General features: G+C 36.2%; 1 protein-coding gene across 2 annotated transcripts in view; it reads right to left on the reverse strand.

The window, feature by feature from the left end:
• The window catches only part of LOC306993592 (SITS-binding protein), a 42,437-nt gene that overhangs the window by 16,909 nt on the left and 9,997 nt on the right, over positions 1-15,531 (reverse strand). For both annotated transcript variants that reach the window (XR_013796484.1, XM_079603467.1), the window contains exons 3-4: positions 6,433-6,640; positions 4,338-4,485 (exon numbers count right to left, since the gene is read on the reverse strand). Coding sequence is in view for 1 of the 2 variants with exons in the window: in XM_079603467.1 (XP_079459593.1) it covers positions 4,338-4,485; positions 6,433-6,640 (356 nt within the window). In the remaining variant the exon portion in view is untranslated. The remainder of the gene's footprint in view (positions 1-4,337; positions 4,486-6,432; positions 6,641-15,531) is intronic.

Below are 15,531 nucleotides of genomic sequence, written 5' to 3' on the forward strand. Positions count from 1 at the left end.
TTGGAGTCGTGGCTTAGTGGTTACGTTAAGCTGTGGTGCTCATGTGGGAAATTCAGGTTCAAGTCCCACCCGCTTTTTTCAGTCTGTGTTGTGATAAAATATATGACTTGAACGCATTTTAACATCTTAGCATCTGCCAAATATGCAAAAGTAGCAAAAAGCCATACAAAAATCAACAGCTAACATGACACAGATGGCCCACACTGGTACACTATATCAGTCTCCATAGCATAACAAGTATCACCTAATTGGAAACCAGTTCCCCGCTGGCATTTGAGTGAACCAGAGATGTGTGTCTTTCTCTCAGGGGATCAGATCACACTTCCCTGACCTCTCCAGCGACTGCAGATCCGCTTAGAAAAACCAAGCCTTTCATGTCCACAACACTGACCAACTCTGACTGTTTTGTTCTGTCGGACTGAACTTAACAGCCCAGCTGGTGGCTTTTAGTGAGCCGTTTCGACTTGAACACAGTGTTCCCGCGTCCCTCGGTCACTCTGCCTGGTATGCACATCGGTATAAAAACCAAACGTGTTCTGCCAGACCCATAGCCTGTGTTTGTGATTATAATGAGTACTTTCAGAAACCTCACGACCAACCGCACGAGAAGTAATGGCGAAGTGTGTCATTTATGCACCACTAGTGGTCACTAGTTTGTTCACTCAGTCATTCAGGTTTGGTTAAGACATGTGGGTTAGTAAATGATGGCAGATTTGTCTTTTTGTTTTTGCGTGAACTATCTGTTTTAACTGTGTTTTTTAAATCAAAATAGTATGTTTCTTAATTCGGTTGAAGCCTAATAAAAATTATAAATCTGCTTTTTACAAGATGTTTTAAATGCCCAGTGCTATACGCACAGATTTGCATACACTGTAAAACATACTAACCTCCCCAACTCAAAACGTTCTAGTGACTGGTCACATCTACATTTTTTAATTGACCGTTCGCAAAGACCCGCCCGCCTTAGTTACTGTTGCTATTTCCGACAAGCTACGCCGCTCTCACGCACATCATTAATGTGGAGCAGAGAGACACTGACAACACACTGACAGACACAGACCAGCTTACTTTTGGGTTACTTTTGATATTAAACAAAGTCTCACCTTTCAATTTTGGTCATTTTTTAAAAGAAATGTAAACAATAAATAGCGTTTTGTGGCTCTTTAATGTGTCGTGACAGATCGCTGTGTCGCCTCAGTTAAAGCCGCTCGTGAACCGATCATCTCTTCCTTCTAGTTCATTTATAGCATCAAATGAACATGAATGAACATCAGAAGGAATGTTGTTTTAACCGCGGAAAGACGTCAGTACACTCCGCTTCTCACGCTCAAATCCTCCAGCGTTAATCTACTAACTCTCCTGACTGCTTTGTCGGACAAAATGGAGGATGGCGAGGTATGATTGGTCAGATCACCTGTCAATCAAGCTCCCTGTGGAGTTTCAATTGGCCAAAGTGAAATTCTGTTTATTGGTAAAATTAAATTTGCAGAATTTCACTTGGGCCAATTTAAAACGGAGATGTGACCAGTCACTAGAAAATTTTGAGTTGTGGAGGTAATACATTTTTTTACAGTGTATATTTTCTATAATGGTTGTGCACATTAGCTGTCACTATTTGGACGCAAAGGTGAATTGTAAAATTGAACAATGACTGCATTTACATGCACCCTCATAATGCGATTATAATGAGATTTAGGCAATGTTGCGATTAAACTTTCCCTCACGGTCGTGTCATAAACATCTTAAGTGCTTACTCTGATTATTGGAAATAATCACATTATTGGTATACAAGGTAGTCAATTATTTTAGCCTTTTATTCATATTATCTTTAAAAAAAAAATCACACAGATATTTAATTTCTGTAATGTTTTACACCTTCATGTCATTTCAGACAATCTTTTTTTCCAGACCACAAAACAAGGTGTTTTGAAGACTATGCGAAGGAGATGTGTTGCACTGCGTGAAGCAAATGGTGGTAACACCAGACTCCCCCCCAAAAAATCGATAATTTATATATATATATACCGCCGTCGGTGTATGAATGAGTGAGTGAATGGGTGAATGTGAGGCAATATTGTAAAGCGCTTTGGAGGCCATTGGGTCTGTGAAAGCGCTATATAAATGCAGTCCATTTACCATATATATATATACATATAGGCCTATGTTGTAACGACAGAACTTGCCGTCATAGTTGGCTAATTATGCTTTGGGGAAACACACCCCAGGTTAGTAATCATCAGTGTCAGTGCTATTTTAGTATCATTGATTTACTATTATAGTTTTTGATAAGATTTCGAATTAGATTTTATTTGTCACTTTAATTTTAGTTGAGATATTAGTCATTTTGTTGTGCATTTTCGTCATTTTCAGTAGTTTTTGACTTTTTCATAGTATTATATGTCTATATAGTATTTAATTTTATTACTTTTTGTAGAACTTCTAGAACTTTAGTAGAAAGTAAGTTTAAAGTTTAAACCTTTATTTTATTTAAAGTAACGATTTATTTAATGCATTCGTTTTAGTTAACGATAGCGGTTACTGATTATTTATTTCTGCTCAACCATATAAAAATATTGACATAAAACATAAAAAACGAACAGATAAATGATCATTTCCAACATGTAGGGCAGTGCTGTTGGGTCTCGGGACTGTGCGAGGGTGTTCGGGAGGAAAATGAAGGCCTGAAGACCCGCAGCTCAACAGGTGCAGAGCCTGAGCCGCTGACGGCTGGAGATTAAACTGCACACACTGAAGGTCAGAGACACACACACAACACTCACCAGGGACAGTCTGGGTTATTACTGGCTTTCATTGTTTGTTGGGGTTTTCTTTTTTAATTATTATTTATAAGACAAAGAAACAAGCCATACATAATGAGTATCATTTTCAGGCTAATTAGATTGATACTAATCTTTTCAAATAGCCTATAGGTACAATATAGTTCAAAATATATATTTGAATTAAAATATAAAGACATTCACCATGCAACAAAATATTCATATTCCAAATAAATGCCGTTCTTTGGAACATTCATCAAAGAATCCTGAACCTTTTCATCCTTTTCAACATTGATAATATTTCAATGGGCCCTATCTTGCACCCAGCGCAATTGACTTTGTACACGACGCATGTATCATTCCTATTTCGCACCCGCACACAGCGGACTTTTCCTTCCACAGACGCACGTCGGTAAATTAGATAATGAACTTACGCTCGCGGGGGCGGTTCAGTGAAAAGAGGAGCGTGATCCGGCGCAAACGTTCGCTAGTGATATTCTGCAGTTTCAGAAAACAATCCCGCCACTGACCAGGAAAAACCTAGTCTAAAGACAGCGGCTCGTTATTCAGATGCTATTTTAAGTGCGCATGCTTGGCCAAAATGTAGCGTGTGCACAACACACACACTTTGCTTCTCTCATCTACACAGACGCAGCAGTTCATATTTTTGCAAATCATACATTATTACAAGGAAGAATATTACCACACGAGGGAGATCATTGTTGTGTCCATGAAGATGTGAAAAAAGAGGCATAAATCTAGCTTACACATTTACCCAAATTATTCAGACTAATTGTATAATGACGGATCAAACCTGTTTGGTCAATAGTGGCGAGACACATCGGTATATAAGGACATCTGACAAAGTGGGTTGTCCGTCAAGAACCAGGAAACTAAATTCTGAAGACTGAAATCACCGTTACCATCATCATGTAAGTTGCGTCCGCTGGCAAACCCGCTGTTATAATAGCAATCCGCCGTGGGACAAGCGCGCCGCTCTTAAAGGGAATGTGAGAGGATGCTCTGATTGGTTTATTGCACGTTAGTCTCACGTAGCCAGACCTTCAGACTGACGTTCCGTGGGCGTGACGTCTGAGGCTGAGACTAATTGCACGTTACCCAGTTTAGATCCGCCCACAAAGTGACTTGCGTTTCGTGTTTGATGCTTGCGTTTCAGATCGTTAAAATAGGGCACTAAATGTTTCTTGAGCATCAATTTTGAGCATATATTTTGCAATTTTGAGGAGTTATTTTTATTTTAGGAAATAAACATTTGATTGCTCTCCTCACAAATCAACCATTTCCTGTTTTTCATTGACGTAGAAGACTAGTGCATCTCTGAGCCAACATTCAGTACGAGTAAAGCACACTGCACACTATTATAATATTTTGAATTTTTTATATGATTTATATTATATATAAATAACACATTTTTCTTAAATATATACATGCATGTGTGTGTATTTATATATACAGAATAATTATACACAATACACACACATTATTTATGTGTAAACAAACTTTTGGATTCGATTAATCGCGATTAATCGCGTCACTCACCATGTTGGCGAGGAGGGCCGTGGAATGTTCGTCGAGGCCGATGACTCCCTCCAGGTGAAGCCGCTTCAGCCGGTTTGAGAAGGTTCTCAGCTCTCTCTCGAGCTTGGCCCCAGAGTCCACGTTTGCCAGAAGCTTCCAGAAGGGCAGCCTTAAGATAAATATTGTATTTGTTAGGCTAGAGGTCTCAGATTAAAGGTTATACACAGGGGTGCACATAACTGGTACGCAGGTACGCATGCGTGACAAAAATCAGGAATGCGTAATGCCACTTGTTTTACTACGCGCCTTTGCGTACTTTAAGGGTAACTGTCGCCAAAATGCAACCTAGGCAGTGTTAATTACATTTTTTCACAGACAAACTAAATAAAAACCTGTTTAAATGACGACCACGTCAACAAATAAAAACTAGGCGGAAATGTTAGGGAGTGACGATTGGGGAAGAGATCCAGTCAGAACTGATTTGCGTTCGTGGAAGATGCGCACATTTGAATTGTAACGTGCTGATCTACCGAGTCGGCACGCGCTTGATGCATGTCTCAAATCGTTAAAAAATGTAAACGTCTCAGAGAAAGAGAAGAGCAGACATGGATAGATCTGAATAAGAGTGACGACGCGAAAGAGAGCTTTATTCGGTATGTTTTTCTGTGCGAACACACACACACACGACCCGAAGCGTGCAGTCCTGCACATAGACAGCGCGCAAGGACTGAAGCTCTCTTTCGAGTCTGAATGGACAAAATAAATACACACAACATTATGTCTAAATGTCAGTTTTGGAGAGTATTCACGTAAACACAGTGGGTTATGTCTTTACAGAACGTACAGTGCAATTGGATCTGCACACTCGGTCTTAAAGTGACAGTGCGTAATAAACCTAATGCCCTCTGTACACTTTATATTGATCAAACAACAAAATAAAAAGAGAAAATCCACTGCTCTTTAATATCTTTAATAAGGATTCATTATATTTAATTTATACAAATAAATATATCTGAACAATCAAATAAGAATTTTTTTCACGCTGATGTAAATTTAAGTGTTCGTTTTTTTTTTTCCGTTTGGTTTTAGTTAGTTATTTTATGCTATAAAAACGGGAATGTGACGTCATGATTGACAGCTGTGGCCACGCTACATATGGGGTGAGTACCAAACACCATCTCCTGGTACTCACCTGAGTAACTCACTGAAAAAGTTATGTGCACCCCTGGTTATACATTATATTACACCACACCAGGGTAATTATCGCTAACTAAAGCTAAGAGTGTGTTTACACGACAACGACGTTCAGACGACAGTGTGGTCAAAACTAACCCCGTTCACACCGATCTGCGAAAAGACTAAAACGCAGTATTATTTATGCCAGGCCAGTAGGTGGCGATGTCGCTATTCACGTTTTTGTAGTTTACATCGAGACGATAATGGCATCGTTTTCAAAAACTTGCACTTCGAAGCGCGTTATTCAAAAGTTTGTTTTCAGGCCATCAAAACGCTGTTGTTGTGTAAATGATCGGCCAAAATGCTTAAAAAGTTTTAAGTTAAAGTAACTAAACCTTTACGTGCAAGAACAAAAGTTAATCGTGCGCACGATATAGCAAATCAAGGGAACGAAATAGTAAATCGTGCGCACGATATAGCCTACTATTTTTTTCCTGCATGTCATGTGCGGGGCTCCGTAAAAAGTAAACAAAATTAGGACTAAAAGTACAAAGAAAATGGCAAAAAAATGCTAAAAAACATCAAAATAACTAAAACTTTAAAATAAAAGTCTAAACAAAATATAAAAAAATAATATATAATTCAAAATATTGACCAAAAATATCCTAGTACATCAATTATACTAAAATAACACAACATTGTAAGAAAAAAAAAACTTGAACAATATAATCAGCAGTATTGATTTACATTAATCTAGAATAGAGAGTGAATCAGAAATCAAAACATTATGTACAGCATTTTTTGAAAAGTGTCTGCTTCTAATATTGGACAGATATTGCTAATAATAATAAAGAGAACGCTATTGTGCATCCCTAGAAATTAAAAGTAAAAAAATATAACAATGAAAGAAGTAAAAAAAGAGTTTTTAAATGTGTATTACCGTAAGACATCCATGTTTGGCAGCTCTCGCCTGCCGGTGGCGAGCCGGTTTATGGACTCCCGATGGACGGCCTTAATGTTGTGTCCAACACACACGGTGTACTCCAGAGGCATGCGCTCCATACTGGGGGGCGTCTGCAAACAGTAATGCTGTCTGCTTTCCATTCCTACATGTAGTGGGATGTTTGGGGCGACGAGAACTGACACCCCTTTAAAGGAAGAAAAACACAACACCGCTGGATTACTGATGGTCAGCTTTGCACATTTGAAATCCCCAATCAATCAAAATTAGGAGTTGTGTTGCTTTTAGTCCACGTCTGTTAAGCTAGTGTACTCCTAAAAGTTGACAAGATTACTTTTAGCAGATACACACACATATATTGATGACATAATCGCGCACTACATATTTTTGTCCAATCAAATACTGGAGTATCTTCTGCTCAGCACATTGATTTGGTCAAAACACAGTAAAAACTGTAATATTGTGAAATATTATTACAAATTAAAATATAATTTTTTTTGTTTGAATATATTATAAAATGTGATGAAGAATGTGATAAAAATTCATGTGATGGTATCTGAATTTTCAGCATCATTACTCCAGTCTTCAGTGTCACATGATCCTTCAGAAATCATTCTAATATGATGATTTATTATCAATGTGCAGCTTAATATTTTTTTTAATAACCTGTGATACTTTTTTTCTGAATTCTTTGATGAATAAAAAAGTTTAAAAAAGAACAGCATGTATTTAAAATATAAATATTTTCTAATAATACACACACCAGTTCAAAAGTTTGGGGTCAGTCATTTTTTAATATTTTTCAGTTGTATTTTTTTTTAAAGAAATTAATACTTTTACTCAGCAAGGATGGTTAAATTGATAAAAAGTGATAGTAAATATATTGTTAGGAAAGATTTCTATTTTGAAAAAATGCTGTTCTTTTTAACTGAAAAATTTATTCTGAAAAAATTATCACAGGTTTAAAAAAAAAATAAAGCTGCGCAAATGTTTCCAATATTGACAGTAATCATAATTGGGTTTCTTGAGCAGCAAATCACCATATTATACTGCTTTCTGAAGGATCATGTGACACTGAAGACTGGAGTAATAATTCAGCTTTGATCACAGGAATAAATGAACCCATTGTTTGAAAATATTAATAACATTTCACAATTTTACAGTTTTTTTCTGTATTTTTGATTTGAAAAAAATGAAGCCTTGGTGAGCAGAAGACATTAAAAATAGTAATGTTTCCAAACTTTTGACTGATAATGTATATTATTTTTTGAAAAACAGGATTCAGGATTCTGACATCATTCATTTGAAAAAAAAATTTGTAACATTATAAAATGCCTTTACTGTCACTTTTGATCAATTTAATGTGTCTTTGCTGAATAAAATTATGAATTTCTTTTGAACATTTGAATGGCGTATGTCCCGCCACAATTTTCAATTGGAAATGCATCAACGCAAAAAGAAAAGTCCCCTCATTAAGTCATTTCAATGGAACTAAAATGCTATGTTGACATGCGCAGTCTTGGTTTTCAATGCTCAGTACATGCATGAGACGCCGCGGAGACGTCAGGTGATTTCACATAACTCCTGTAACTCCATTTGTGACTCTGTGTGAATGGCAGACACAGCATGAACGAAACCAAATACCATCTTTCCAGCTACCCCAGTGAAGCAGCCTTTACAAGCCTGATGGATCATGGAAATTTGGGGCCTGTGACATTTGGAACAGGAAACATTGGAATTTATAATTGAATCTTTCTATTTTCAAAGCTTTTTGAGAAGGTGGGTGGTGTACGGGGGCCGCTTCTGATGTCTCTCCGCACCTGAAGAGTTGAGATTATGTGAAGCAGATAATTATGTCCGCAGATGTAGCTGCCCTCCCTGGAATTCTTCCTGCTTCTCGGATTTCACCAGCATGTCAATGAACCCCAGTGTGTGGACACACACACACACACACGCGCGCGCGCGGGACCTTCCGTCACTGCCCGCACATCTAACCAAACTCTGCCACAAAACAACCCACAAAACAATACATCTCAAGAAATATTGTCCTGCGATAAGCAGTACATCATTTCAGAATTATGAAATGAATGAATGAAGTATTAATTTTTCATTCAAGAATGATTCATTCTTCAAATATCGATAAATCGTGGGTCTCTATAGAATAGCACCAAAAATATTACATTAAAATATCACAATCAATCAATCAATCAATCAATCAATCAATCAATCAATCAATCAATCAATCAATCAATCAATCAATCAATCAATCAACCAATCAATCAATCAATCAATCAATCAATAAATCAATGTATAAATTGGACAAATTTGTTTTATTTATTTATTTTTTACTCATTATACTCAATCATTTTTATTATACTTGTTTGTTGTATTAGTAGTATTTTCATAATCCATACTATGCTAATTGTAGTCTATTGATTATTTAGTTATTCTTGCAAAGTTACGCTGTAAACCCATAATGATCCAAATAATGAATTGGTTTGAGTAGGGTAAACTTAAATTAAACAAATTAGTCCAATCAAACTAACTTTTATGAGTATATAGAACTTTATTTTTTATTTTAAGTTCACAAAACTGACACATTTTAAGTCATCTGAATGCTTTTAATTGATTTGAGCTTTATGAATTTGTTTCTTTTCATTTAGACAAACTTAAATTTAACTGAAACTGGGCTGGGATTTCTATTTCCCAGCATGCTCTGCCCTGACACTTGAAAGGGAGAGTAAATGCTCAAACTAAGAGTTATATAGGCCCGGTTTTACAGACAGAGCTTAGATTAAACCAGGATTAGGCGTTAGTTCAATCAGGACATTTAAAACAGTTTAAACATGCAGTTTAGTCTGGGACTAGGCTTCCTTGTCTGCGAAACCGGCGGATAATGTTTCTTGTGCAAGATTAATGTGAAGTGGGGGATTTATGCTAATTTAGAAGAGTTTCTATTATTTGGGTTTCTGGTTACCATCATGGTGAGAAGTGGAGCATGAGTTTAGTTTGAGAACGGGTATTTTAAATGTTTTATATTGCCGTATTCATTCAGGAGTTACTATACGCACAATATCAAAATACGCTATCCAAAGCATTGTGTTACAAATTATCAAGTTAGCATTTACTGAATGTAGTTAGTTAAGCTTCCACCACTAAAATAAGTTGATATTACATGATCATTTTAAGTGTATGAGTTAGATTACTTAAATATTTCACGTTAAAAGCAATTAAAAATTTGCCAGTTCTGCTAACTTAAACTTTGAATTAAAGGGCCTACATTTTTTGAGTTTTGCCAACGTATTCAGGTTCACAGTGTACTTGTCTGAAGCGGACCATCAAAATAAATTGTTACAGTATTTTCTTGTAATACATATTCCAATAATCTTTGCTTTATTCATATCTTTGATTTTTTTTTTTTTTTTTTTTTACAGTGTAATAGTTTAAATAACATTTATATTCATCTTAGGATTTGTGCCTCAAAAACTTAAATAAAGCTAATAAATAAATCTTAAACTAAGTGTGTGTTATTCTTGTTCCTACAATTAATTAGACAAATGGTATCTAAATGGGTTGCAATGCACTATTCTGTGATAATTATTTGTACATTAATATTTGATTCCAAAATAGAACTATTAGGTAACGTGCTGATTTAAGTTAAGATTCATTTTTGCTGTGCGTTCATTGAGGTTTAAAATGTGTGTAACGTGTAAAAGTCATTTACAGACTCCGAATGGCATTTTGCTCCATCAAAAGTTATTGTCTCGTTAGTTTCCTTTTCGCTTCTATATTGCGAGACTCAGAGAGAAACATCTCTTAAATAAGATAGATTATTTGGCAAACTTTACCAGTTCCCTGTATTTATCACTGCAGATTAGACTTGGAGAGATATGAAGGTTGCTGTCGTGGCTCGCGTTTATAAATAATAGCATGTAAGGGTGTAAGGTCTGCTTAGTATCGCACCTGCTATAGACTTTGCCAAGTTAAGGAAAACAGCCAAACTTTTTGGCATAAGATTTTGCATATGTTTTCTTAAAGGGATCGTTCACTTTGAAATTAAATGTTGGTATGTTTTAGCTTACCTGAAGTGCATCCAAGATGTACAGTAGGAGTCTTTGTCTCCGCAGTAGTTTCAATTTTGATATTTTTAGGTCAAACCGTTCTTGTCTGTCAGTCATATAATGCAGGTCTATGGGCACTGTCTCCAAAAGCATGCAGAGAAAAGTCCACATTAAAAAATTCCCCATCGTAAGTGCACATTGATGGCCTAAGACACGAAACAAGCGGTTTGTGTGATAAAACAAACAGTATTTATATCGTTTTTATCTCTTTTACACAACCACGTCCATCTGATCTGTTTACACAAGATTTCTTCCCCGGAGACTAATCTAACTGCCTTCGATTGGACGTTGCATTTTTAAACTCAGCAGAAACGCGTGTGATTGGCTGTACGGCTCAACGTATGCCTTTGATTGACCTGAACAATGAAGCGAGTAGTGTGTCAAGATAGAAGGCTTACAAATTGGGAATAAGTGAAAACTCAACACTCCCGGATGAGTTCGCGCGAGCTTAGGCCATCAATGTGCACTTACGATGGGGAGTTTTTTAATTTGGACTTTTCTCTGCATGCTTTTGGAGACAGTGCCTATAGACCTGCATTATATGACTGACAGACAAGAACGGTTTGACCTAAAAATGTCAAAATTAAAACTACTGCGGAGACAAAGACACCGACATCTTGGATCTTGCATTATGTCATAATTCACTCACCAGCATGTTGTTCCAAACCTTTTAGGCTTTCTTGCTTCTGTAGAATGCAAAATATTTTGAAAAATCTTTTAATTTTTTTTTATTTAACGAAAGTCAATGGAGTGCAATGTTGTTTTGGACCCCATTGCTTTTCATTGTATTAACAAAAACAGTTGAAGCATTCTTGACTTGCACAGAAGAAATAATATCATACAGGTTTGGAACATGATGGTGAGTAAAGACAACAAAATATACATTTTTGAGTTACCCATCCCTTTAAGTAAAAAAATGAGAGCTTAGGTTCAACTTTTCCAATCTAAACATACAGAGAGTATGAATGCGCAAACTCAATATCCACAGCTCTGACTATAGCCGATTGGAAGACAAACCAACGTCTGAAACTGAATTGAACAACATGTTTTCAGTTCTTTCTTTATCCTTTCTATAATTATCTTTCGTTCAGGTTATATGATACGCTGTTATTATTTATTGACATAATTTGAAAAAGCACTAAGCATTTCCAAGAATCATTAATTCATTGTTAAAAAATTGTTCCACTCTCTGCTCTCATCCAGGCCATATTAGGTGAAAAAAAGTGAGATGGGATGCTGTTATTCATCTTTGCTTTAAAGACAGAGTGGAAAATATTTCAGGAAAGCTGGTAGTAGTTACCGTGGGGAATTATTCTAAAAATAAGAGACTGCTCCCCCTCTTTTTCAACTTCTGTAGAGCCCACCTTGCTCATAACTCAAGCCAAAAGTCTCTTAAACGTCAGCAAATGACAGTTATTTATTCCCGTCTGTGCAGATTCCATGTTATACACACCTTAAGAAAGGGGCCTCCAAGCTTTTGAAGGGTAAAACTCAAAGCGTCCGACTCTGGACTGACACACAAAAATTGCCAATCTTCAACATGACTTCAGCGTAGAGCTGCACACTTCTGGATAATTTGAGAATCACAATTTATTTTATTTAAACATAATAATGATCAATATTCTCCCACGATTCTGAACAGGCAACTTAACAAAATAATGTAATTTACAAGAGTTTCTGACAAAATGTTAATTGCTGCAGTCCATTTAAAAATATATTTAATTAATTTGGAATATTTTTTTTAATTGGTTTGAAAGAATGATTCAACGACTCACTCATATACTTACGTAATTTGACTCTGTGTTTTTGAACAAATCTCTTGAATGAATGATTCAATGACAAATACATATTTTATCAGTCACTTGTCGCCACCTACTGGTGTAACAATGTAATTGATTCAATCTTTATTTGAATCAGTTTTATCTTTATCTGATTTACTCTATTTTGATCACTACCATAGACGTCAGTGTGAACTTTTACTATACTGTGTGTTTGAAAAGACTGTTTGTGAAGCCTATTCATGACAAATGTAGATTTTAAAGGGCACCTATTATGCAAAATTCACTTTTACATGGTGTTTGAACATAAATGTGTGTTGGCAATGTGTGTGCACAACCACCCATAATGATAAAAATCCAACCAGTGTTTTTTTTTTTTTTTATCCCCATAAATCATAAGCACTGTCTCACAACGAGCTGTTCTCAGAATCAATGCAATGTGGCGTAGAATTGCACAAGCCCCGCCCACGATTTTTGATTGACACTGCAGTTTGAGCATAGACCCGCCCTGAGTGAGCTGAACACAGGCCCCGCCCACGACTGTTGATTGACACTGCAGTTTGAGCATAGACCCGCCCTGAGTGAGCTGAACACAGGCCCCGCCCACGACTGTTGATTGACACTGCAGTTTGAGCATAGACCCGCCCTGAGTGAGCTGGACACAGGCCCCGCCCACGACTGTTGATTGACACTGCAGTTTGAGCATAGACCCGCCCTGAGTGAGCTGGACACAAGCCCCGCCCACGACTGTTGATTGACACTGCAGTTTGAGCATAGACCCGCCCTGAGTGAGCTGGACACAGTCCGCCATTGTTTCGACGCTGTATAATATCTCTGAAAGCGATTGAGCTGTTTTGTTTTTTGGATGTTAGAATAAACACAGCAGTCTTCATTTACTCTCGTTGTTACTCGAGGATTGATCAGCACAACTGCTCTCGTGATCCAGCGTACAGTCTCTGGAGCGACAGGACTGACGTTACTGATCACGGCAGAAATTAAAGTGAGAGCGAGCACTTTATGACAGCTCGAGCTCATCCAGTCGATTTACAGATATACAGTTTACCAGTTTATAAAGCACACACTGAAAATGTGTGTATATATTTGTTTACTGTTAGTTGTAACGAGTGTTTTGTGTACTTCGCTGTGTAACGTTATGTTCATGATAATGAAAGGGAGAGAGAGAGAGTTTATGGATAAGACTTAATGCGCACTTCTTATACTGTGTTTATTCCTACAGTGATTTTCTGCAGTAAAACTAACGCTTCATCTTTTGTGTAATGTACAATAAACTTAATTGAACTCATCAATATATTTTGGTCATCATTCAGACGGGGTCTACTACAGCAGGCTTGTATTAATAGTGGAGCAGATGGCATATAAGTTATAAACGTAATTCAAATAATTGGTTAGGCTCCGCCCCCTGTGCGTGGAACCGCATCTCATTAACTTTTAAAGGAGACGCACTAAAATGGTGTGTTTTTCTCAACCTCCCAAAAATTACAATTTAAACATGCTGTAAAAAAATAATCTGTGGGGGTATTTTGAGCTAAAACTTCACATACACACTCTGGGGACATCAGAGACTTATTTTACATCTTGTGAAAAGGGGCATAATAGGTGCCCTTTAATGTGCGCTGTGATCGTACTTGTCAAAGGTTTAATAGGCTATAGCCGAATCGTTGTCATTTAGGAGTAAGTTGGTGTTTAAATCGAGATCGCAATCTTTTAACGATTAATCGAGCAGCTCTATTTCAATCTCACATGTCACACAACTGCTTATTAGTGGTGTTTTTCAGGTCACATATCACTATTAATATTGCTTATACTTAAGGTTAGTGATTTTTACAAACACCAAATATATTTTTGCATTTGTGTTTATGGCGTTCACCTGGCAGAAAATAAAATGAGATTAAAAATCACATGGATTTACACCAAAGGATAGAGCTGCACAATATTGGAATAAAACTGACATTGCTATATTTTGTTTTTCTGTGATATATATTGCGATATGAAAACAATTTCACCAGATGACTTGAATTTGGAAAGAGTGAATCATTCTAGACTGATTTGGGTGATTTTGTAGGGGAGTGAATCTGCATAGAAAGTAATAAAATAATCACAAGCAGATATAAATACAATAGAACAAAGTTCAAACCAAAATTGAATAATCAAATGTAAAATAATTGCACAGTAGACACTGTATAAATGAAATAGAAATAATCTTTGTTAAAGCTTTTAAAAAAAACTGATGTACTCTTTGTATTGCGTTGTTTGATGAACATTAATGACAGTCAGCAGAGTTATTAGGCTTTCAGATCGAATGCACTAATCCAATATAATGATTATACGCATCTGTTTTCTTTCCCAATTGTTTACATTAACGTAAGCTATGAGCGACTGTGTTTATGAGGATACTCGCAGACACAGGCATTTTGACCTAATTTTGTGTGTTTGTGTCCATTCAAGCACAAGAGCACCAAAATTGTACATTTAAAAGTCTAGGCAACCCAAGTCTTAAGTTATCGAAACGGTTTTATTGTATCATTCACTTTGCCAGAATCACTGTGTCATTTTGTTGAAAACAATGATATGTTGCAGCCACCATGTAAGTATTTTTATATTTCCCCTTACAAAAAAAAAGTATACTTAAAATATATATTTGAACTTTGCTTAAGGATGAAATGAACTATACTGTATAGGCTACTTGATGTATAATTTATGTTGTAAGTACACTAATATCAATGTACTAGGAGTATACTTTAAGTATAACAGTAGTAAACCAAGTACACAACAAGTTTTTTTTGTTTGTACTGCAACTACACTACAAATTAACTTTTACAAATCAAATACTTGTAGCACATTTTTTAGTTTATGAAAGTACATTTTGAATTATACTCTCAGTAAACTATATTTTAGTAGTTACTTGGAAGTGAAATTTTAAGTTTATTTCTGAGAAGTACATAAAAAAATAGACTGAAAGTATACCTTCTTATTTTTATCTTATTTAAGTATAATAACAGCACACTTGAATAAACGTCTTTTTCTTAAGGGTCAACAATGAATTGGCGTAGAAACACACAGCTAACACACGTGGACACAGAGGGACGATCATTACTTGGAGATTAGCAACATCTAAATATGTCACCATCTCTTTAAGAGATGATTCAGTCATCATTTTG

The sequence above is a fragment of the Phoxinus phoxinus genome, assembly GCF_949152265.1.
Source record: "Phoxinus phoxinus genome assembly, chromosome: 25".
Taxonomy (NCBI): Eukaryota; Metazoa; Chordata; class Actinopteri; order Cypriniformes; family Leuciscidae; genus Phoxinus; species Phoxinus phoxinus.